Here is a 25643-nt window from a genome sequence, read left to right as displayed (position 1 = left end):
ATTAAGTCGGAAGGGTGAGGGGAACACTATTTTCAGACACATAAAGCTGTTGACTTTGCAGCTATAATAAACTATTTAGTCTTCTCTCTGTTCCCTAACCAGCTGCATGCTACAGAAAAAGCACCACTGGGTAACATTTCTGACTTTTGCTGCATCTCATTTCATAGAAATCACCCAAGAACATGTGTCTTGAATGACTTGAATTACATTTATTCCCACCCCAGTATAACCCCAATTTGTATAATTTAGAATGCATTCACCAAAAGACCTGCCTGGAGATTATACTTCAAAGTGTCCCTTTTTAGGTGGGTCAGTCCTTCTTTGGGACCCAAATCCTTCTGCCCAGCCTTGTTCTCCTAATGTCTTTTCTACAAGCTCAGAAGCATTTTTATACATGAGTGTATCCCCGTGCTCTACAGCCCTACGAGCCAAAATGTTTTTCGTAGAGAATGTCTTATGTTGTGCAGACAAATTACAATATTTGTCTTCTAAATGCCTCTAATCAGTTTTGATTAGAGCTTGCTAAAGCCTCTAGCTATGCCTCTAAGCACATTACTTAGTGCAGCCAATCCCATCCTTCATTGTGTGGCCATTTATGGGATACACACACTCCAAAAGTGTAGCGTGTGACCACAAGCAGGCATCAGACAGACTAACTAAAGTTTATGTGTGTAGTATGGGTGGCGTTGTCAGAAATGCAACTGTTTCCTCTCCAATATTGTAAAATGTGCACAATGCCTCACAGAAGGATATTTAGGGAAAAAAGTTAAAGTCACAGGAGATATTTACCGCTTCACACGAAGATAGAGGTTGCTGCCAGATGAGTCTATCATTAGCATTGCTTCTGCATGTGATAATCCAGCGCAGACCTTCCCATTGATTGATATCAGCTCATCATTTTCCCGTAGACCGCCTCGGCATGCCTTGCTGCGCTTGCGTACCTGAAAGTGGCACAGGTGAAAGAAAATGATTTATTGTGATTCAGTGGGCGACACCACTAAAGATGTTAATGAGCTGAAGTAAAGAATGCCTTTCCTAGGCAGGAAACACTACTTGTCTTAACATAAAAAAATTTGTATAATTAGTAGCAACAAGTGGAACTTGCTGGGTTTGACCAAAAGTCTCCAGGTTAGAGTCCTTAATCTCCAGACACCCACTCTCCACCCATGCTACCTACGTGAATACTCCTACGTACTTTCTGCCCACCTCCTAGCGGTGCTAGCCCGACCCCTGTGCAAGGCTAGCCTCTGACCCATACCAACAGGAAAGCAGGTGGGTAGCCAACCCTGAGAAGTTCCCAGGTAAAGCAGTTCCCGCAAAAGCAAGGGATACATCAAGCACACTGCGGTATAATGGGTATTAAGAAAATTGATTCTGGTGCATTTTTCTTATCACCATAGCCGCTAATTAATTGTCCAATCAGCCTGAGCATTAGATTGTTTGCCATAGCACCAGTATATATATATATATATATATATATATATATATATATATATATATATATATATATATATATATATATATATATATATATATATATATATATATATTAATGTTTCACTAAAATCCCTCTATATATAGCCACATATAGCAAAGTTTCTAGCATTACCAAAAACATACTGATTAGGTTTGTAGGATAGTGACGATCCATGTGATTTTATGATGAAGTGTGTCAATATCAGAAGATCTTCTACCACTTAAATTCTGTTTTAGCATAGTGCTTTAAATAATTTAATAATTAATTAATACCAATTACCTGACATAGAAGAGGCTGCCCTGCAGCAGCAGCCCTACTTCTCCGTAATCTGACAGTTGTTGATGCAGTCAATGAGTGGAATGAAAGTGCTTGCATTGAAATCAATGGCAGCAGTTTCCACACATGCGCACACGGGGGACCTGAACAGTCCCCTGCATGCAATCTTTCCTGAGTCAGCTCTTGGGGGGAGTATATCTCGTACAGGGAGATGTGTTTGGCTGAACACATCTCCTACAGGGCATGTAGCAGGGTTGTATGGAAAGTGGCAAATGCATATAGGGGATTCTTCAGAACATTTAAGGGGCCCATTCAGTTGTGATATATGTGTGCATATAATGGCTGGAGTGTCCTTTTAAAATTGTATTTATGTATCAGAATAAGGCCTTTTTCATAAGAATAATATTTTATTTTACGCTATTTAATTTATAAACATGTCCTGCTGTTTCTGTACACATTACAATGGCCTTTAGGCCTGTAGAACACTATGATATACTCATGCCCACCAAATTTTCTGACCTCCTAGGAAAGATGGAAGTAAAGAGGGACAAATAGATTTGGGTCTTAAAAGGAGACTGTGCCTCCTTTAAGAGGAACCGTTTGGACCATTGTATCTTGGTTGCCACTCAAAGTTGCCTGAAGGCGCATCAAGGTGTAGATGACTTCAATAATGCCTCATGTATGCTGAGCTATGTGCCCCTTGAGACATGCCAGTTTAATTAAACACAAGGCTAACACTTAATATGTCCAAATTTATATATATGTAACAATTATTAACACGTCACAACCATTCACAAGGAATCTTGCTGTGCACAGTATATTATCTTATATTACATAGCAATATTCTTGAGTGACAGACTAGTGGTAGATGTTAATCATCCTTAAAGGGACAGTCTTGAAAAGCTGCTCAAAAGACTAATAACCTTCATATAGCACAGGCTATCTGTGCTGCACAAAGTGCATCATTTGCAACTTATTTTAAAAATGAATAAATAAACCGGTGTTAACTACCCATCACAAGGTGCAAATGCAATACATTGACATGTGCAGACCCTCGATCTATGACTCATTATTAATTATTGGAATTCATTAAATACGGTTAACCATACAACCATTCACACATGCACTTTTGTCAATCTACATTTTCGAAGGGGAACAGCTGTTAATTTGCTAAAGTTGCAGTAAAAACTCTTTCCATTTAAGCCCTGTGCTGCCTATCGTATCATGTCCTGTCGCCCTGTTTGCCAATTGCCTGAGCAAAATCTCCAGGTTATGTTCTCCTTAGTTGTTTGTATACTAAATAGCCATGGGGACAACAACAACTAACTTGTTCCTGGTAACAACCGCCAACTGTATCAAGTGGCCGATTCAAAGCTGGAGAACAGTAAGAGCTAAGACACAAAGTCCAGGACACATGCATTGTAAAGGTTTGAGTTCCAGAGCTACCTCAACACTCAACGTTATTTATAATCAGCTGTAAAATCAACAGTATGTTCAAAGCCTTTACCCAGTGGACCAAAGACTAATGTTTTGTTTTTAATGTACCCGACTCACGTTTTAACAAAGAAATTTGACATAAACTTTATTTGTTTGTTTTTTAAACTGAATATGTTAAAAATATACACCTGATTATTATTGTAGCGGAAAAGGCTGCTCAACACGTAGCAAAGCTCTAGATACTGTGTCCTGCAGCCATTATAAAACATAATTACAAATATTGCAAAACCTATTAAATAAGCAGCCAGTCAGGAAGAGGATGGTTAGTTGCATTCCAGAATACATAAATAGAATATATTCTTTGTTACAAATATTCAAATATGGGTTCCCACCAGATTTTGCCCAGAGGAAATCAGGCCAGTCCATGACCCACTTACTCCCTGCCCAGGCCCTGCCCCTCCTAGCCTCTATCAGGTCTTGTGGGCCTAGATCCTACTCCTTGAATTGACTTGCCACACTTGCCACAGCGGAGTTGGATTCCTTGAAGACTTGGCTTGTTTTGGTGGGAGAGACAGTTACGTCTTATGGCTCCCGTCTCCTTGAAGAGTTCAGTGGTCCTTCTCATTGTACCTAGAGGAAGATGAAGAAGGTCTGGCCCTCTTTTAGGGTAATGGCTAGGAAAGGGAAGGAAGAGGAGACATATTCCTTCGGGGAGTGCCTCCTCAGAAGATTTTGGGGTCCAGCTATCTCTGTGGCTGTTAGTTAAGCACTTTGGAGAATCTTCACTTTTTTCACATCGGAGCGCCGCACTTTGGGCTTCAATAAAAAAAAAATGGGACACGCCACTTTCTATAAGTGACAGGTGATTGAAGGGCCTGCCTTAGGTATAACAACACTTGGCGGCAAAGATGTGTTAAACAAGTATGACCACAACATATAGGCACTTTTCATCATCTATTGATTAGTGTCATTTTGAGTGCTCGAGACCCATAACTGGACACCTCTTATCCCAGAGTTCCCATCCCTCACAGAAATTCATAGATAGATACGTGGTTCTGTTCAAGAGCCCATGGTTTTAGACACATTTACAGGAGTAGAGTCAACTGAGACTCAATTATTCTGGGTACATTTTCATGAAAATCCACTCTAAAATCATAAACAGCCGTCTCTCCACCCAAAAACATGTGGTTTTAAATACAATGAAATGCACATAATTCTATATTATACCCAAATATTACCTAACAAAGTGTCTGAATCTATCAATTTTAATTTGCAAATTTGTATCAATTAATCACAAGAAAACAAAAAAAACGGAAGGAAGCACTAAACACAAAAACAACACCACCAAAAATATGCTTCTTATCTCAGTGGGTCAACTTTTTTTGAGAATATATACAAGTAAATTAAATATTCCCATTTTGTATCAGATTATACATTAGAACACTTAATAGTCTTAATATAATAATATGTGTGTGTATATATATACATATATATATATATATATATATATATATATATATATATATATATATATATATATATAAGGAAGTACACAGTCTATCATTCAGTCACCAATAGAAATTAGGGTATATCAAGTATATATATATATATATATACTTGATATACCCTAATTTCTATTGGTGACTGAATGATAGGCTGTGTATTTCCTTATGGGATTAAGATGTGTTAGGATTAAGATGTGTTAGTTAATGGATGCAATAAAGTAAAGAAATGGGACCGGCAGTTTTTCTGCACCTGTGTATCGTGGAGCAAATGTTCTTCCGTTGGCCTTGGTGCCTGAAATACAAAGGCATTCCTGCTATGGAGATAAATTACTGCCTGGCAAACCAAGGGCACCAGTGACCCCCTCAATATACTGCTCATTTATAGAAATCTATATATAAAGCTATACATAACTCTCACTGTGTGTAAAATGCAGATCCTAAAAATAAAAGACCAGCTCCTCAGCTGTCTGGACATTCCTGAAACTGGATTTCAGGCAGATTCTGCGGTTAAGACTACATGGCATGAGCGCTTTCCATTTTTGGTGGCTCGACTTTGTAAAGATATCAAAAGCCTACTGCATGGAGACACAGCAGTAAGCCCGTGACATTATCCCATTTTTAAATTGCTAGTAATTTCTAAGCATGTGCCGTTTGCAATATAAAGGCTATTCGTAATAGCTTTAAGTTGAAGTCTTAAAGTGACTGCTATTAAAAATAAACCTTGAGCAATAGATGACTGCATGTCGCGTTAACAATTTGTAACACGCCGCACGGTTGAATAACATTCACTCTCGCTTGCTGTATGGCAATATGCAAACAAGTTTTTGTAAAATGTTTTATAAACTGATGCACAAAACAGGAAATGGATGTCCATAATACATGAGGCATATTGAATTTCCCATGAGATAGACAAATCATGTATTGCTATATTCTTTAATGTCCTAAAAACTACCATGTGCCAACATTGTTAACACAACATACAGGCAGTATTTTTATTCTCTGGTCATTCGCATGTGCCCTTTGCTGCCACCTCTTGGCCAGTTTATAGAATACATTATCTTCACACATACGTACGTTTGGGTTCTCTGTAATCTCATCATTTATTGGCGTTACATGGCACTATTCTTAGCGCCCACCTGAGCTCCTCAGTATACTTAAGCTGTTAGTTTAATTCCATTGAAATATTAAAAAAGATAGCAACTAGTAGTTCCTGTATTCCCATATATTCTTGTATACAGAATATCTAGAAAATAAGCTTCACGTGCCTTCAACAGTTAAGACATAACAGGTATGCATTTGTGTACATAAATTAAAAACATAGAATAGAAACATAGACTGTGACAGCAGATAAGAATCATTAAGCCCATCTAAACTCATCAGTCCTTGGTCTTGTCATAGGTTCAGGAGCCATATGCATATCCTATGTTTAAATTGCTTTACTGTAATACCCTTGTCATACAGCTCCCCATCAAAATAATTGTATTTATTTACAGTTATTAATGTATTAGCCTCTGTACTCTCTATAGAATTAATCCATAGGTATCAGTCTTACTACAATTCCTCTCCTCAAGGCGCTGAGTGTCTCGCTCGCTGGATCTTAGACTGACCCTCTATGAATCCCATCAACAAACCATTGATCCACAACTTACCTCAAACTCAGTTACTTTACTTAACTTCCCAGTATGTTACAATGTTGAATCAGACAATACATCAATAACAGCAACCAATCGGTTAATGCATGTACATACTATGATACTATGGGGTTTGTTCACTAATGAGAGAGATTGCAAATTAATTTGAAGAGTTTATGTCATATCACTGAATTCACTAACACTTATTAGATGCCAAACTTTACAGGTTTCTCCTGCAAAAAAGGGCTGAGGGATCTCCGCATATTTAAATGCCATATGCAGTGGTGTATTCTGGCCTAGGTCCCTTAGTAAGTAGTTAGTAAGGAGATCTCGGATCGCCCCAACTGCTTGTGCAATGTGCAGTAGAAGTCTATGACATCATACCCCAGCAGGTGTGGAGGGGGTTGCCAGGGCAAGCTTAAACCTTCTTGCCAAAGAAGAAAAGAGAAAGAGTTTGCCTTTCATAATACATAGTCACTACGACAACACTACAAATGTGAATAAATCCCTAATACTCTTGTCATACAGCTTTCCAACAGTTTTACTTGTCTGTGTATCTGCCACAGCATGTCATGATCCCCTCCCAAATAACTGTATTTATTTACAATTATTAATGAATATTTTCAATATAGCAGTGCTGTTTTTATGATTAATATCGCTTCAATCACAGTACCCTTAGATTAAAGAAACCCCTCCTTTTGACCGGACAAGCGACACCTAAGCTTCCTCCATCTTTGGCAAGTAAGTATCTCCAAGATGACGTCAAACAAAAACACAGGGGCTGATGGACATTTAAGACTTTGGGTCCTTGAGGTTATGGGAAGCAGCCATTTTACCCTTCCATAAAACCAGCCATGTAACACAAGTCTGAATTATTTATTATTGTACAAACAAAACAGTTGCTAAAAATTGACTATATGTAAGAACAATGTCGTATTCACTGAACCTCAAAGGTACAAATTAGTAATTTGATTCTGAGATGCCAGTTTGTGCATTGCTATTAGCCCCAATCCTTATGATTACCTAGTAAGATAGACAGTGAGAAACGTGCTCTTCATATAACCAGCACCTTAAAAATCTTAATTGGGCAGTATCTCTGTCTCCAGCCTTTGAGAGACACGGAGGCAAAGCTCCATTCTGAGTATGGAAAATGTTTTAATCACATATGCATTCTACTTTATCTCAACCACCTGGCAGCAGGATGGAAGAGACTGCTGACAGTGCAGAGACCAAAATAGCAGAGAATCTCCAGGGGGATCCTGGCATACCCTAAAAGGTTTATTGCAGATAAGTGCTGTATGCTTCTTGAATGTTATACATCGTGTGTATTTATTTCCTTATACAAATATGTGATGATTGTCACGGTAACCCCCTGAGGCTGAGGACACATGGGGGTAGGTTTGAGTTTAGATGGGGCACTGATGGATTCCTGGGGAGACAACTTACCTGCCTGCCAAGTCCCCTTTTTATGTCTAAGTCATGTGAAAAAACTTGTATGGTCTGCCCTAGCCAGATTCTCATGGACTGACCGGCCATGGGGGCTCTACATGGCCAGAGACGCTCCATGCGCCTGACCAGGACCTAGCCACAAATCCATGATACTGTACAGCGGCTAGGTACCGCAGCGATACCCGCCAACATTTGGAACCGAGTCGCTACAGACGTCTGTTGCTTTACCACGTCGCTCTTTTCGGGTTATATTGGGCTCATGGTGGGTCACAATCAAAGGTGGTTATAGAGAGGGAACTTATTTGGGAAACCTGGTTTTATTACCCATCCTTAGAACCGGGGTTAACCCAGCCGTGGCTATGGAACTCTGGCCTGGCTACCGCAGGGACTATTCCTGGGGATGTTCCCCACGCTATTGCTCAGGGTCCCAACATTGGATCAACCCTGAGCTCTTCATTGGTACCCCGGGATTGACGCCGCTCTTTTGGGATCACCCCAAAATAGTGATTCATTTTCAGATGGCATTGCTGGCCATAGAACTTTATGGAGGTGTCGGGCTGTCTGGTAGTGATGGGATTCTAATCCAAAATAAATAAACTGAGTTCGTGTTTTCCACCTCAACGTTAGTTCTGTCTGATGGCTGGGATGAGCTGCTATGACAACTTATTGTTCTTTTCAGGATAATATTAGCACTGTGTAGCTAAACTCTGGCTAACTACAGTGCCAGCACGGCTCCATTAGATTGCTGTCCTGCTTCATCTTGCCAGCGCTAGTCTCGTCCAGCACTGAATGGGTTAACCCTTTGTTGCCATAAGGAAGCACGATTTGGTGGGTCTACCCAGTCGGTGTACAGGGGCATCCTGTGACAATATTCCGTAAAAACTTTAGTTAGCTCTTGGTTAGCTGGTCCTTGTTAAACTAAAATACCTGTCTTTTATCAGTAATAGAAGTCATCTGGGACTTCTCGATGATTAGAACTCCTGTTATAAAGGAGTTACAGGAGTGTGAATGCAAACATATCTCGTGTTCAATCTCCTTCTCTCTGGATAATCTTTTTTTACTCTTATTTTAAAAAATTTAATTATTAAACCATAAAAATTAGCTCTGGTTTTCTACAAGGTCACTCTAGGTTAAAAATACTAAAGATAACCTGGCAAGGGTTCCATATGAAGGACAATAGTATCCTTCCTTACAGGCCAGAATTTCATGCTTGATACACAGTATGTAAACATGTTTTGGCATACATGGGGTTTTAAAAATAGTCAACTGGGGAAATGAAGAATGGAGTGACAGCCCATGATCATGTACCTATCATTTTAGGAGATCATATTGGACTACATAAAAAAATCTTAGTGACTTAATTTAGTTATGAGGTATGCTTACCTTAAACACGGAGACTCTGGGTATCTGGTTCAGTAACGGAAACTCCCAGCCCACTACCCCTCTAACAATGGCATGTGTCTTGTGTTGTCAGCGGGACCCCGGGACATCAGCCGGATCTCCTACCCACATCCCACAAAGAAGGGCTCCAGGTAGCCGGAGCCAGAAGGTTACCAGGTATGCATTTTAGAACACTGTCTGATGGAAAACCCTACTTAAAATGTATACTTCTAGTACTTCAGATAATGAGAGACGACTTGTATAATACAAAACTGTAGAGGTGTTGTAAGGCCAGGTCTCAATATAGCTTACCAGGATCAGATGTGTCTTGGACTGCATTATCACAGGGCCACTTGGCTAGAATAAATACTGGCCAAGATTTACCCTAAATATATGATGGATCATATTTGGGTCACTTCTGGGAAGCCCATATCCTGGGGCCATACACCTCTCACACATGAGTTCTCTAGCTGATGTATTACACTAATATGAGGTATGAGTGACAGCTGCTTATAACCTATCAGGGCCCAGAAACTGGAGGCCATCTGAAAGAGAGACCTCTGAAGCCCTCTAAGCTTATGTGACTACAGTTTTAACTATATACCCTTCAAAACAGTGGGTGGAAAAAATATTTCTGCAGCTCAAAAGCTTCTATAAGGTTATGTTAAATACATATAAAAAAGCCTTGTATGTTCTTTATCTCAAGAGGCAACTTCTAGCCCAGATAATGACTCCTTTGTTCCACATTTAGAAACTGTGAAGAGTGATTAGGAAAAGATTGTGTTTTGAGTTTAACAAAACCAATAGTATTAAATTAAAGGGGCTTCTGTGGTCTGTACTAATTCTCGTAACACAGCAAACATAAAGCTGGAGCCTCCAAACTTTCATTTCAGGGGCGCTACTTCTGCTTAATAATCGACAGCATCTATGTAACTATAATATTAAATTTTGTGAATTAAGGGTATATTTTAGGCATTTTAGCAATTTTTGGGGAATATTCTTAAATTGTATTTCCCAAATGCCCATCCCCAATATGGAACATGCTGCTTGGTTTTAGTGCAAGATTAAAGATCTGCCAGTCGAGTTCTGTCTATTCTCATTCGACTAACCACATATAGCAAACAGGTGAAGAAGCCCAATTATGGATACTACATAAAACAAATAGCATTCCAAACTACTAATATTATGTTACAAATCTGTTACATGAATGAACCAATTAAATGCTGAGCAAAACTAGAGAGTCTGCTTAAAAACCTTAAGAGGCTGGGTGTTTATCTCCCACACAATACAAAGATTTCAGGTTTGATGTGTGCTTTGAAACAAAAATGTTTAGGTAAAGCAAACTGCCATTTCACAGATTTAGAAATGTATTATGCTGAAGACACACAGGGGGTTGTGATAAATATTAAAACTGCTCTTATCACCATTGAAAAGAGTACAATCTATAGGACAAATATATTGGTTGCTAAGTGAAAAGACGGCTTTTCAATTTTTCCAATACATATAATCTCGATTGACATTACATGCATGAGGCAGAATTTCTATATTTCTGGAAATTCTCAATTCCACAGCATACGCTGACAATATGGTGAGGATTTATGCCTTTCAAATGTTCAATGGGACTGGATGAATGTCAGCAATCCAAAGATGGCTTTCAAAGAAGACGTTGGGATTGACTCTGCGTCCGTGGGCATATAGGTTAGATCAGCGGTTCTCAACCTGTGGGTCGCGACCCCTTTGGGGGTCGAACGACCCTTTCACACGGGTCGCCTAAGACCATCGGAAAACACATATTTCACAATATATAATTACATAATTTTATGGTTGGGGGTCACCACAACATGAGGAACTGTATTAAAGTGTCGCGGCATTAGGAAGGTTGAGAACCACTGGGTTAGATGGAACCTGAGGCTGAGTTGTTCACACTTTCAACAGATGGGGCTGTCGAGCAATCTGTTGTTGGCTTAACTATTATTTAAAGGGACAATCCAGCCATCATGTTCACTTTAATGCATATGATAGCTGACTGTTACCTGTAAAATATATAATATTTTTGCCGGAGATGCAATTTGGCTAAATTCATCTCCTGCATACCATTTATCACATGGGGTATACTCACCACCAGCTCCAGCAAGACCCTATGCATGCCTGCACAAGAAGCACTACCATTGATTTTAATAGGAGTGCTTGTGAATCAATAATCAAATTATTAAAGCAGACGAAATTGGGACAAAACTCAGATAGCAAAGGGGGAAAAAAAGGTCTTCATTTTTTGACGGAGGTATGGAATGCATATGTAAAAACTTACAAAGTACTTTCATCTGGATTCTTGAAATCTATGGGAAATTATAATGTCCCTTTCCAAAATGAAAATATTACTTAACTTTAGCTGTTATTGAGAGAGAAACATATATTTATCCCATAAAATCCCATTACTATTATTACATATTTTACTCTTAAAGGATATGCCAGGCAGTGTTTCTTTCATGTTGCCTATTCCACTATTTATTATTTGAAATTTCTATGAAATTTTAGTAATATTCTAGAGGTAATAAATTTCTGTCACATGGCTAATCTCCCAAAAAAAACCTAGAGTAGTGGGCCTAATGGTGAAACAGGCCTCAGGCCTTATATGTTAAATGTATGTTCAACCACTTATGTTTTGACTTGTTTATATTTCAGACATAAGTTTGCTTCTGATAGTATTTTTTATGGATACATATGGACACATTTATTTTCCATTCCACAAAAAAAAAAAAGTCTATTTCCTGGTCTTTGGCCTGTATTTAAATAAATAAATAAATAAAGCATTAACCATTTTACCCAGATTGAATTTTAATCTATCAGGTAGTGGACAAGCACTGTGCACAGATACAAAATTACATGATATTTATGTAAGGTTTGATTATTTTCTATGGGTGTTTATTATACCCTAGATCTTTCTGTTTAGCCAATTACAGGACGGACTACATACTGAATACAGAAGGACTAAAGTTTGTCTATATCATATATGTGTGCTTAATACTAATACCACTAATAATAGTGAGCATTTTACATTTTACAGCATAACATTCTTGGACAAAAAATGGTCATGATTTTTCTACCTTTGTATATGTTTGTTGCACATTAAGTTTAAAATCATGATGTAGCACAGCACGGCACTCTGATCTACAAATCTACTACCTGCTTAAATCATATCTAATATATACAACATCATCCTGTTTTTTTAAATATATTTAATACATATGCACAAGCCAATTCTAGATCAAAAATCAGGATTTAAACCTTTATAGTACCTACAGAACAACAGCGCAACTTATTCATCCTTCTACCTTTTCATTAAGATAGGCAAGGGATTTTTTTAAGACATCAATGAAATACATTTTGTTTTTAATTTCACATACAACATAAATGTTTTCTAATAAAATACCTTTGGTAAGACATATTGACTTATACATGAAATATTAAGATCTTTATTTCTACCCTAAAGTTTACTTTCATGTCATTCATACAGGAAAGCATATGCCTAACTACTAAAGATGACAAAGAACAGAAAATAATTCAAAGTATTATACTGAATATTTTCTGAATTTGCAATGTTATTCTGGTATATAGTTTGTTACTACATTTTGTTCATTTATTATAACCAGGACTTAATGGATGCAACGGATGTGTGTGCAATAGAACCTGCAAATCATTTTTGAGATTCAGTTAGTATTAAACTGATAAGAATAATAATTCTGTATTCTTAAAACGAGTAATGTTATTGTATATGTAAACGATCCATGCAACTATGTGTGCAAAGTCAATGATGTCAGGTTTAGCCAGGATTAGGATATACTGGGTATGAAGACAAATGAGTTGAAATACTCCATTGGTATCGATTATTGATGGAAGGAATGTTTGGTTGATTTGCTTAGTTTAACACCTCCATCATAAAGTGTAAAACTAGAGATATCACAAACTTTGATATATGCACATGTATTGCATATATTCAAAATAATGTTTTTTTAAAATACGCAGTATAACAGACGATTTTGAACTTGCTTGTGACATGAGCATCTGTTTATGACAGCAACACTTATCTTCTGGTGTAAGACTGCATGTTGACCTTACCTTAGACACAAGGAGAGGTAAGCTTTTCTCTGATCCCCCCTGTAGCCTGAAGCCCCATGGGCCCTCTCCAGACAAGGAGATTAGGATATGGTCGTCAGTACCCATAGTTGCCTCTTCTGTTCACCAGGTTGGCCTATCTGATCTCCATCACTATCCGTCTCTCCCTGTGGTGTACACAAGCTAACAGCAGGATGGCAGATCCTAGCTGCTCTAAGCTCTTCTGGGAGCTTCTCCACTTGTGTTACGATGAATCACTGACATCTACTTTTGGGAAAAGGCCAGTGGCGTTCGCTTGCACATGTCATGTCAATCTCCCTGTCCTCTCTACAATATCCCTCCCTCATTTGCCCCTCACTGACACACCAATCCTACCACACCATGCAGTTCACTCACACTGTGATGCTTGATGGGAGCTAATTATAGCCCCCTCTCTCCGACTTGCCTTTTTGTGACAATGACTCTTGACTCCTTCTGCACCCATCTGTTCAAATTATTCCAAAAGAAATGTCTACTGCAAGAATACAATTCAGCTTAAAAATATCGCAAAGCCTAATTAGAGACATAAATGATGATACAAAAAAACATATATAAGTAAACCATGCCACATTCTTGAACCATAGCATTTCTACAACACTAACATAAATTGCATGAATAGATTAAAGGGTTATTGAATAAAGACAGATTCCCAACTGAAATGATCTGATCTCACTACTAATACCTACTTTTATGTATTTTTTATATTGCATACACATACTCTGCTATACTGCTGTCGCAAATGTATATTTTGTGATTAATACTTGATATCAAAGAGTTTATAGTTCTAAGTCTCCAGTCACTTTACTGGGAAATATTTTCTGCTGCTCTTCATCATCTTTCAACTCCCATACGTTTTTTTTTTTTTTCCTTCTATAGCTTTGGAATAAAGAAAAGGTTTACTTTTATAACATAAAACCTCGGGTATTTTACACCTGTTAAATTTACAGCTAAAGCATTCAACCTATCTAGTCTGCCAATTTTTGCTGATGTAAAACTCAAGTCTTAATCGGTCTTTGATCTTGCCTAAGATTCAGGATAACTTTATGCCTATCCCATGCATGTTTAAACTCCCTTAGTGGGTTGGTCTCTACCACTTCTGCCGGGAGACTGTTCCATTTACCTGCTTTGTTAAACTTCCCTACATTCCTTATGTCTAAACTGGTTCTAACATTTCTCCTCCTTTGAAATAGACTTCTGGTCTATTCTTTGTTGACACCAATGACACTAGAGACTGAGTTTAGAATTTAACCTTGCCATCATGAACGTGACAATGATTTGAAGGTGAATAACCAAAGCACATCTAAGGAGTATTTCACGATGAGCAAAGCTCCCCAGCACTCAAGACGGCTGGGTGGTGCTTGGGCTTCTGGGGGGAAAAAAGCAGCAACATTTGACTAAAGGTGCTTTTCCACTTATATAAATCATTAATTATACCAACTAAATAAACCTCAATATATATGTTGTATTATCCTTTTCACCTTCTTAATCATACATGAACAATACATTAATGTATTTTTCTGGCTAGTTATTATGGCAACAACCAATCGGTGCCTTCTTTTGTGTCACATGACAATTAAACGCTTCTAGCGTTACATTAATTCTAATGTAAGAATTATTTTTGGAAGGGTCTGGGCATTTAACAGTAATAAAAATGATGTTTCTAATGCCGGATTTACTTACAAAGGTGTTAAATTCAGCACAGAAGTAATATACAGTATTGTTTTTCTTCCAAGGCAACTTATTTGTGTTAAACTTAATAATGACTATGCAAACGCTGTGACTTATTTAATATAGTGTCAAACTGTTTAAAAAAAACAAGCAATGATTTGGTTCAGGGTAATCTGCCGAACTAGGTACTTTTTGCCAAATAACGCATTATTTTAGTTAACAAATGTTCTTTTTAGTTGAGATCTAACTCAGTATCAATTACAACTTTAATAGCTTCATAGACTGGAATGATTTAGTTGGTCATATTAATAAGATAATATGATGCACTGTACTTAGATTTACTTGACTTTGTGTGATTTAAATTTAAATCTAATAAAGTAATCACTAAAGATTGTCTGTACATAAATTGCTATTCTCAGTCGATCGACTGTTTTGTTATTATGCCAAGTCCTGAAGCAAAGTCCTAAGGGTGTGCATCATTTGTGAGACGATCCAGCTCTTGAAGTTGGTTCCACTTTAGTGTCATGATGATCCAAAGGGGGAATGATCTAACTTTTTCAGAAGGTATTGCAGAAGTGAAGGTCTGAATATTTTAAATACACAGAACAAAATAAACATGTGGATATTAGAAATTGGTTAATTTTAGGCACTTATTTTTGCAGTTTTGAGTGAAAGCTAAACACATTGGCTTTGTTATATCTTACTATCTTGCTATATGACCCATTTTTCAAGAGCATTTAACTCATACTTTGCAACATCAGACTACTGGCAATTATATGCTTTGAATATTTATGCAGCTAAAATTGTTAGATAAAGCGATCTCTTGAAGAAAAATGCTATTATGATTTTCAGAATGCATCAAGATTGGCAACAAATGCTCCCCCTTATATGATACACTGTATTATATATTTCTTTACTCCTCCCTTTTTTAATTAATGCCCCCCTTTATGTCTCTATAGTACTCCTCTCTCTTGTCTTGGTTTAACCCCCACCATTACATCTCCCTCGTGATTTCATCTCACCATTACATCTTCCTTGTCTCATATTCCCACTCTGTCAGATTCCTAATAATAGGGAGGATGGCACCTTCTGGGGGGGGGTGTCAAGTAAAGCCAAGTGGCCCCATCAGTCCCCTGAAAAAACATATGCAATGGCACACATATTTACATAGATTTATATGTATACAAACTTACACACTCACGCTAAAACACACTAACGCTAACACACATCCACACGTGCTAACACACAGATACTTACACTAACAAATGCTAACACAAACTCATTATTACAGTCACACACTCAAGAACACACACTCTTGTTAACAGACACTCCCTCTAACACACCTACACATACACACTAATGTTAACATACAGACACACACATTTACACATACAGTCGTGTGAAAAAGAAAGTACACCCTTTTTGAATTATATGGTTTTACATATTAGGACATAATAACAATGATCTGTTCCTTAGCATGTCCATAAATTAGGTAAATACAACCTCGGATGAACAACAACACATTTCATATTACACAGTGCCATGATTTATTCAACAAAAATCAAGCCAAAATGGAGAAGACGTGTGGGAACTTGTAGAACCACCTTTATCAGCAATAACTTGAATAAATTGTTTTCTATATGACTTTATCAGTACTAAATGTGTACTTTCTCTCACATGCCTTCTCTATTTTGGCTTTATTTGTGTTAAATAAATCATGACACAGTATAATATGGCATGTGTTGTTGTTCATCTGAGGTTGTATTTATTTATTACAGATCACGCTAACCGATACACATTTACACGTACACATTCGCTCTAACATACATACACACATAAATACACACACATGTCCTAGTAAAGGAGCCAGAAAATTCAATTGAAAAAGCCATGCACAAAAAAACTAAGAAACAATTAACTGTTTCTCACCTGATTGCAGACAATTGTAAAGTAGCTTTTGGTATAAACCCCCTGCAGCAATGGGCCCCATTGACATAACTTTTATCTTAAATTAAGGCCTAAACCCTCTCCCAGGTTTATTTTAGTACCTCCACCATACCACACACATGTTGAGGGAAGGGGGCAATCCTTAGGTCCTTCTTCGGTTAGTAGGGGTCCTGGGGACATTAGCTTTGATTTTAAATTACACTTCCTTTTTATTGTGTTTCTTCCTTCTGTTAATGGCAGATGCATGCATGAGGTGGACTATGAAAAATTGTTCCACCACTCATTCGCATGAATCCATCAGATGCTTGCTTTTTTCATCTCACACCAAGTTGATCTTTTGCAAGTGGAAATGCAAGTTGGCATTGGTGAATTTGTGAATTATGTCCAACTCATACTTACATTATTTACCAACTTAAATCTACTGTTTGATAGACCTCATTGCTGTATTTCAACCTGAGTGAATAGTGTAACCAATCCATTCCGCTTTCCACCTAAGCTGTGCAGCAAGAGGAGTATTAAAACCTATAATTGCATATTTAGAGCCTTAGCTGGAAAAACGACTGAATCTACCAATCTCCAACCAAGGTACATGGATGAAGGGGTGAAGGAGAATCCACCAGCAGCAACTGAGAAATTCAACCCAACCACATGCATCACATTAGCCCTACATGCTGCTCCTGATCGCACATCAGCTGTCCAAAAGTAGTACTTTCCCTTTACAAAGTTTTAAGCTTATAAAATTCACATTTTCTTTATTTTAAATGTTATTTATTGATTATAAATTCTATTCAAGATAAAAACAATTGTATTATAGATTCCCAAAACTGATGTTGTAACTCTAAAGAGGATGCATCAGTGGCCAGAAATGCCTTCTGGTTTGTTGTTCTTAGTTTTGGTCTCATCTCATGACACATTTACTGCCAACAGTTTTCCTACAAGATATGTATCCTGAAATAGCCATCGAAGTGAGAGGTCACTTGTAGACTTATTATCGTACCACTGTTCTGATTAGGTCCTCAGTGACCACTTTATACTGTTGGCAAGTTACACGCTGTTTACAAGTTTGTCTTTGTCTGTTCTTCTGAGCTTTTTGGGGTTTTCTTGTGCATAAAACACTGACAACTTTCGCAAACAATAACAACAATCCACCAAGTCACATGGTGCAAAGTGTCTGGACTATGGGTATTTTGGGGTAGGATCTGTATGTTTTTGTGACGGCCCAGGGTTAATAAGTGCTGTCTATAACAGCTATTATGACCATCCGGGGTTCAATAATGCAGTGTCTGATCAAGTACTGTTGAATAATGTATCACCTTCTGTATATGTATGCTGTATTATCTATGCTCCATTTCCCTTCCCATCCTACCTCATCCGTGTATCACCTGGCCACAAACTTCGGCTCTCGTAGCGCAGGCAAACCCCCCCCCCGCAGAGGCTGGAAACCGGGTCGCTACAGGTGCTAGAGAAGCGGCGGTCCGCCGGCGCAGCTATCGGACCCACGCCGGCTGTCCCGCAGTCCGTCCCGGGGGAAACTTCAAACTACTACTGCCACCGCCGCTCCTTCAGGATCCCCCCGAGAACGACGACCAAAGTATAAGGACATTGCGGGGCTCGGTGACCTAAGCGTGGCGGCAGACTGTCTGGGCAGGGCGGAAAGATGTGTCCTGATTTATGACCTTTTTATCACCTAACCTGTATATAAGCCTGTGTGTTTCCCAATAAAGTCTGTTACTTCCCTGGAACATTAGTTTTCGCTGGATCACTAGTTGTCCTTGTCAGGACAACTACGGCACTGTACTCAGCTACGCCTCGGCGAGCTGCGGTGCTGTGAAGCTAGAGTCACAGTACCAGCTCGTGAGCCCCGTTCCACTAGCATCAGCTAGCACTCGAATCGGTTAACCCTTTCGAACCTGGCAGGAAGCATCGCAGAACCAACGGGTGTACCGTTGGTATCAAAAAGCTAATTTGCATTGTGGTGGCACTGCTATATTTTACTCCTACGTAACAAATGAAGGAAGTCAAGGAAGTCACTTGATTTGGCATACCTAAGTATTTCAATTAGTAATGACTTTGCTGCTATCTATTTTTCTGGGGAATTAGCCATGGCTTTCAGAAAAAAAGCCCCCTCCCCTCCAAGTCCTTCTGTTTGGAGAGGGACTATAAATTCTGTAATTATTATGTAACACTTTCTCATAGTTTAGCAGTTATATCGAAATGTTGTGAATACCCAGCTGAAGCACATAGGTTGATATCACACGTGGACCTCAGTCAGATATGACAATGAGTTACTGAATATCACCTTCTTTTATGTTTATTTGACAGTGCGCAGTGTCTTACGCTTCCTTTCAAGGGGCGTAATGCATAAAAATGAGTATTGCAATAGTAACTGACTCAATTGTCATCAGCAGGGAGTTTCTGATAGCACCACACAAATCCACACCACAGCCTCACTTAGATGATATTTTCCATTACACACCTGTTGTTGATCTGTTGAACAGAGTTGTGATTTGACATCCAGGACCATAACAGGGAAATGTCTTTCATGTATGTACATTGCTGCTAGCTAGACAGATCCTGTCTTTACATGTGCCCGCACACACTAAAGAGATTTGCATGTGGCACTGTACATCATTTATCGACCTATAGCCTTAATGTGCTAGGGCTAACTTTAATCCTCAGTCTGGCCCCGATGACATCATATTACAGGAATGTATCCTCTGGTGACTTTGGGGTTTATTCACGAGAGTTTGTAGAAGAGTTTAACATTTCAGCTACCTAATAGGTCTATGCAATTACCTGGGAATGTCCCTTAGTATGTTACCTGGGGTGCCCCCACTTCATGTGGTAGGGATAGATCAGAGGCGTATATAGGGTATGGCAGCCATGGCACGTGCCATGGGCGCCATCTCAAGGGGGGCGCCGGTGAGCGGCTTTTAAATGCCGCTAGCCGGCATTTTTTTTTTTTTTTTGATGCGGAGGAGAGAGAGGGGCGTCTAGCAACCGCTCGGCGCCCCTCATTCTCCTCCACAAGCCCTCTACCCCCATCCCGGTGCCGGCATTTCATGCAGAGCGCCGCAATATGCCGGCATATTGCGGCGCTCTGCATGAAATGCCGGCACCAGCGAGCGGCTTTTAAACACTGATGCGGAGGAGATAGAGGGGCGCCGAGCGGTTGGAGGGGGTTAAAAAAGTGGTGAGGGAGGGAGGGGGTTAAAAAGTGGTGAGGGAGGGAGGGAGGGGGTTAAAAAGTGGTAAGGGAGGGAGGGAGGGGGTTAAAAAGTGGTAAGGGAGGGAGGGGGTTAAAAAGTGGTGAGGGAGGGAGTGGGTTAAAAAGTGGTGAGGAAGGGAGGGAGGGGGTTAAAAAGTGGTAAGGGAGGGAGGGGGTTAAAAAGTGGGAAGGAAGGGAGGGGGTGGGTTAAAAAGTGATGAGGGAGGGGGGTAGATATAAGTAAAGAGTGTGCATTAATGTGTGGATGCATTGAGTGAATGAGAGAGAGCATGAGTTAATGTGTGGATGAGTTGTCTGAATGAGGGCGAGCATGAGTTAATATGTGAATCTATTGTCTGAATGAGGGAGAGCATGAGTTAATGTGTGGATGAGTTCTCTGAATTAAAGTGTGAATTAGTGAGTGACTGTAAAAGTGTTTGTGTGTATCATAGATGTATAATTGTGGAAGGGCAAAGATGGCACTAGCAGGAGGTTTGAGCCTTGGGGACCGAGATGGCACAGGCAGGGTGTATATGGGACAAAGATGGCACTGGCCGGACTGTTTGGGGACAAAGTTGACTTGTGGTGGGCTATTTGGGGACAAAGATGGCAAATTTTATGTGTGTAATCTGGGTGCTGGCCTGGTTCTATGTGGGCAGTGTGGACGCCAGGGCTGGCTTTAAGGTGTGCAACCTGTGATCTATGCCTGTAATTTAGGGGGTTTTAAATATACCTTTAATGCCGTGTTTTTATGTGAATTCCAATTGATCTTTACCTGCAAAGCTGGGTTTTTGTGTTATGCTGTAGATCCATATCTGCTATGCTATGTTTCCATACATTATTTATGTGTACCTGCAAATACAGGGTTAATATGTCTTATTCAGTTGATCTATACCTGCGATGCTATGTTTCATATATTATTATTGTATACCTGCAAATACAGGACTTGTATGTCTGATTCTGTTTATTTGATATATACCTTCAGTGCTGAGATCACAAGTGAATTTCAATTGATCTGGGTTTGCGTGTTGATCTATACCCGCTATCGGCAGCAGGGACTAATATATATATATATATAGGCAGCAGGGGCTAGTAAATGGGTTTTTATTTGGACAGGGGCGCAATTTCAGTGCTTGCCATAGGCGCTATTTTCAGTAGATACGCCTCTGGGATAGATGGTCATGTAAGTGGGGTAGATCTGCATGAAATGGAGATAGCTATGCACCTACAGTGTTCCCAGGTATGACTATGCATTATAAAGTTAAATCAATAAGGCTTATTGAAATTCATCTGACCATTTGTATATTTATACTGATGGCCCTTCATAATGCATTGTGGAGTTGTGGATCACCTGCAAAATCATTGTTTAGTGAATAAGTCATATCATGTATTGGAGAAATGTGCAGAGCAGGCATTGTGCATGAACAGGCACCAGCTCTCTACTGTTGGGACACTGGACAATGGTCAAAGAAAGCGGGATAGTTGGCAAGCATGTAATATGTGTGAACATTGAAAGATTCTTTAAAAGTTTAGTATACATATAGAATTTTAAATGGCATGCCAAATTAGTTAGATTTTTAAAGTTATTGTATTACACATAGATATTGTATATTCATTGGGTTGCAATGTAACTGGTTTTGAGTTGAAAATATCAGTATTTTGGAACTATTGATCATTTCTGCTGTTAACAAACGCCTTAAATACTTAAATACCCGGTTATCCAAACTTCCTCTTTGATTGCCTGTTTTCTTGTGCAGAGTGCTTGGATATGAAATCACTTTGCCTTAGTTCAAGTGTAAATTATTTATGGAGCAGTGGAGGGCTGGCAGCTGGACAGGTAAAGTCAAGTAGCCCAGTTGGACAGGTAAAGCCAAGTAGCACCATTAGCCCCTTGCCTTCTGGTAACTAACATACGAGCTTGCACACATTTACACACACGCATACTTACACACTCACGCTAACACACACACTCCCTTTCACAGACACATACCTACACATTATGGCTGCAACTAATGATTATATTCATAGATTAGTTGGCCGATTATTTTTTCGATTAATCAATTAATCGGATAAAAAAAAACAATATGCAAATCTTTCATTTATTTAAAACCATTTAGTGAACAAACTGGGTGTTAAAAACAAACAGAATAAAAAACTTAAAATTAACATGTGTCTCTATCACAACGCACAGATGTCCACTGGCTGCCAGAGAGGAGCATCCAGGTTGCCTGCAGTGCTGCGGAGGACACTTCTCTCTGGCAGCTGACGAACGGGGGATCTGGATCTTAGTGTTATAGTCCGCCCTCTATCTGAAGAAATCCTCTTCTTATATTTGATAAAATCGATTCAACTAATCGATAATGAAAATCGTTGACAACTATTTTCATTATCGATTATCGATTAGTTGTTGCAGCCCTACTACAATGCTCATTCATGCTTACCTGGGAAGCTGTATTTGCTCTGTTTAAACAATTTGCAACTTTCTCAAGGGGCTCACTTGTTCAGGTACTCCTGCACCAACTTGGCCTTTGACATTCTACCTTGTCCCCGAACCTGAACGTGTACCTATGCCTGTACCCCATTTCCATTTTGTGCTCCCAGCCTAACCACCATACCTTGATCCTAAGACTCTGGCTTATTCTTTTGGTACCAGCCTCGGACTCATCCTTGCTTTGAAATTGTCTCCTGGCTTTGACTTCGGCTTGCCTCCTGACCTTTTCTCCAGGTTAGTCCATCTACAACTACTACCATCTGCCAGCATCTATCTGAGGATTAGCTCTAGTCTCCTGCCATCTGCCTGATACTTGCTTGACGTGTCCTAGCCGGTGTGCTACCAGTCGCGTTCCCTACTACTCCAGTGACTTGTTATTGAGCATGGACTACCTGTGTGAGATTCCAACTTTCTCAGGACAAGGAAGGGAGTAATACAAATAAAGACATCCCTGATAGGTTGGTAAATTCCCTCCTATAGGTGGTAACCCTGAAAGTATATACTAATTCATCTTGGCAGGAAGAAACATAATTCTAAATAGAGACAACAAACACCCATGTAACAAATAGCTGTATCCACAATTGGTCACAATAACAACACTGGTACAACATAGGGTACATGAAAGTGTTTCTGCATCTCTCTTTCTCTGAGAATCTGTCTTCATTATTCTGGCCTCTAGAAGCACTTCTGCAAAAGGATGGAGCCACTCCACACACAGTCACTCTAACATATACACGTACATACACACATCCTCCCTCCTCTACTTACCTTTCTGACTGCCTGCACGCAGTGTGCAAGCATCCCTGCTTTTACCGTAAGCAGCCTTACTTTTTACTACGTTACATGACCCTGCTGCATTCCCGCATCTGCAAGTCGCTTGATCCAAGCCGAACCGGCCCTTTGTAAAGAATGTTGGTTCCTATGGCCCCCCGACGAAGCCAATATCTCAGCGAAACACGCATCAGGTCCAGATGGATAGGAATTTGGGTCCTAAACAGGGACTGTCCCCCTAAACAGGGACATTTGGGAGGTATGGTAAAAGAGTGTTTTGCCATACACCATTTATGTGCCCTCTTCTGGTATTTTTGGATGGATAGGGATTTGTTTAGGGATCCTGTTGTACATTTCTGTAGTACTTAATTGCAGACACTTATGGTAGGGAAACATTCATTAATATACTAGTCTACTGTGTTATGCATTATTATTATCTTTTATTTACATAGTGCCAACTGTTTACGCAGCGCTTAATACAATGCATATATTCAAGGGGTATGACAAGACAAGAATTGACAGACTAAGACCAAACGACACATTAGGTGGAGAGTGCCCGGCTCGCAAGCTTACAATCTATGAACGAAGATTACCCAGTGAGGTCGCATAGTCCCATACACCAAGATACAGTATTAATGTTTCTGGGCAACTCCTCCACTTTTTCTTCGCACAACTAATTTTTTTTATATGCTAAAAATTCCCCTCTTTTTATTGCTGATATTTAATAAAAGTTACGTTTATTCACAGATTAACATAAAAGTTCCTTGGAGCTTTACCATTTTCATTTTTTTTTTTTAATAAGAAAACCCCTGCTATGGAGGACTGCACAGACCTGGTTCTATTCCAAAGTAGTTTATCGTGTACGTTATTTACACAATATCATTCATACACACGGGCTCTGTTTGAATACACATTGTTATAACTTTTAGGCGTAGGATGCCGGAATACACTCACACCATTAAGCAAGGGACACTTGGCAGGTATGTTTTAATGTATTAATGGAGTCTTGAGATGATACCCAGAAACAAGATATGTTAAATTGCATGAGTCCCAAAAGCTTATGACACTTGATCTTTTCTCTTGGGCTAATATACATTTTTCTTATATTTAATGTAATAATAGGTTCTCTGCTGTTTCTATATACACATACACACTATGGTGACATATCTAACCTCCTAGTAAATACGGCCATGTGGGGGAGAAAGAAGGACAGGGTGATTTGGATCCCACACAGGGAATGCCCCTCCTAAACAGAGACATTTAGGAGGTTTTTTGCCACTGCCCACACTAAATATGAAACATTTTCTCGTGCAACGCCTATTGCGCATGGGTGAAAAAATCCCAGTACCCCGGATGTTGCGCTCCCGCAGCGTTGCTCTGTGAGGCCGCTTTCCTTTTCTGGGAGGAGTGTAGACGTGGCAAGCTCTGAGAAGCTGGGCTTCTCCAGTGGTTGAGAGCTGGGTCGTCATTTCCGGTCGGAACTAGAGACAGACGCTTTCGGAAAGCGGACGGGGAAGTGAGGGAGTGTAAGCCTAGCCGGAACGGAAGGTAGTGGTGCATATTCAAGGCCCTGTGACTAGAGCGAGAGACCGGGCCGCGTCTGCTTGGGCTGGGCTGCCATTAAGAGTGTTCGTCTGCCCCATTGATCGTATAGTACTATACAGCAGGTAGGCCTGCAGGATTTCAGTAGTGTGAGACCGGCCATGTCTTCCCACAGGCCCACCTATTAGAACGCAATGGCCCACGGCTTACTACGTTAAATGGCCATCTCCCTGATGGGTATACAGAACATGTAATAGATCCATTTGCTTCTAGACGTCATCATATCACTTGTATGTTGAGCCCCATTTCTTCTGATCTGACTTTAGAACTTTGACAACCCACTTAGTGCTCCCTATCTATTATAAGGAAGCCAGACATTTAACAGCAGCTTTCGGTTTGCTGCTCTGGTTAGAGTAGTGCATAATAATAATAATAATAATAATAATAATGCTTTTATAGCTGGATTTTTACATTTTCTATTATCTCTTATATAGCGCCTATAATTTACCTGGTGCTTCTTACTGCACCTCTATTCAAATTGTATTTTTATTTTGTATTTATACAGGGCCAACAATTTGTTCAAATATATATGTTCAAAGGATATGTCATAGCTAGATTTGAAGGAAAATAGGGCGCCTACAATCAATGTTGTTCCTGTGCTTTGCTTGTGTTTATATAGAGTTACCTAGTTTGGCCTGATGCTCTGCAG

The 25643-nt window shown here is 39.4% G+C and overlaps 1 protein-coding gene across 1 annotated transcript in view; it reads right to left on the bottom strand.

The window, feature by feature from the left end:
• Positions 1-24861, bottom strand: part of LOC149298894 (synaptopodin 2-like protein) — a 39916-nt gene extending 15055 nt beyond the window's left edge. The window contains exons 1-3 of the mRNA XM_089486757.1: positions 24741-24861; positions 8703-8755; positions 790-941 (exon numbers count right to left, since the gene is read on the bottom strand). Coding sequence (XP_089342883.1) covers positions 790-941; positions 8703-8755; positions 24741-24861 — 326 coding nt within the window. The remainder of the gene's footprint in view (positions 1-789; positions 942-8702; positions 8756-24740) is intronic.
• Between the last annotated feature and the right edge of the window lie 782 nt (positions 24862-25643).

The sequence above is a fragment of the Sceloporus occidentalis genome, unplaced genomic scaffold, assembly GCF_023333645.1.
Source record: "Sceloporus occidentalis isolate IW3139 unplaced genomic scaffold, rSceOcc1.0.p SCAF_30, whole genome shotgun sequence".
NCBI lineage: Eukaryota > Metazoa > Chordata > Lepidosauria > Squamata > Phrynosomatidae > Sceloporus > Sceloporus occidentalis.
Note: the sequence above shows the minus strand (reverse complement) of the source record. Positions and strands in the feature narration are given on the sequence as shown.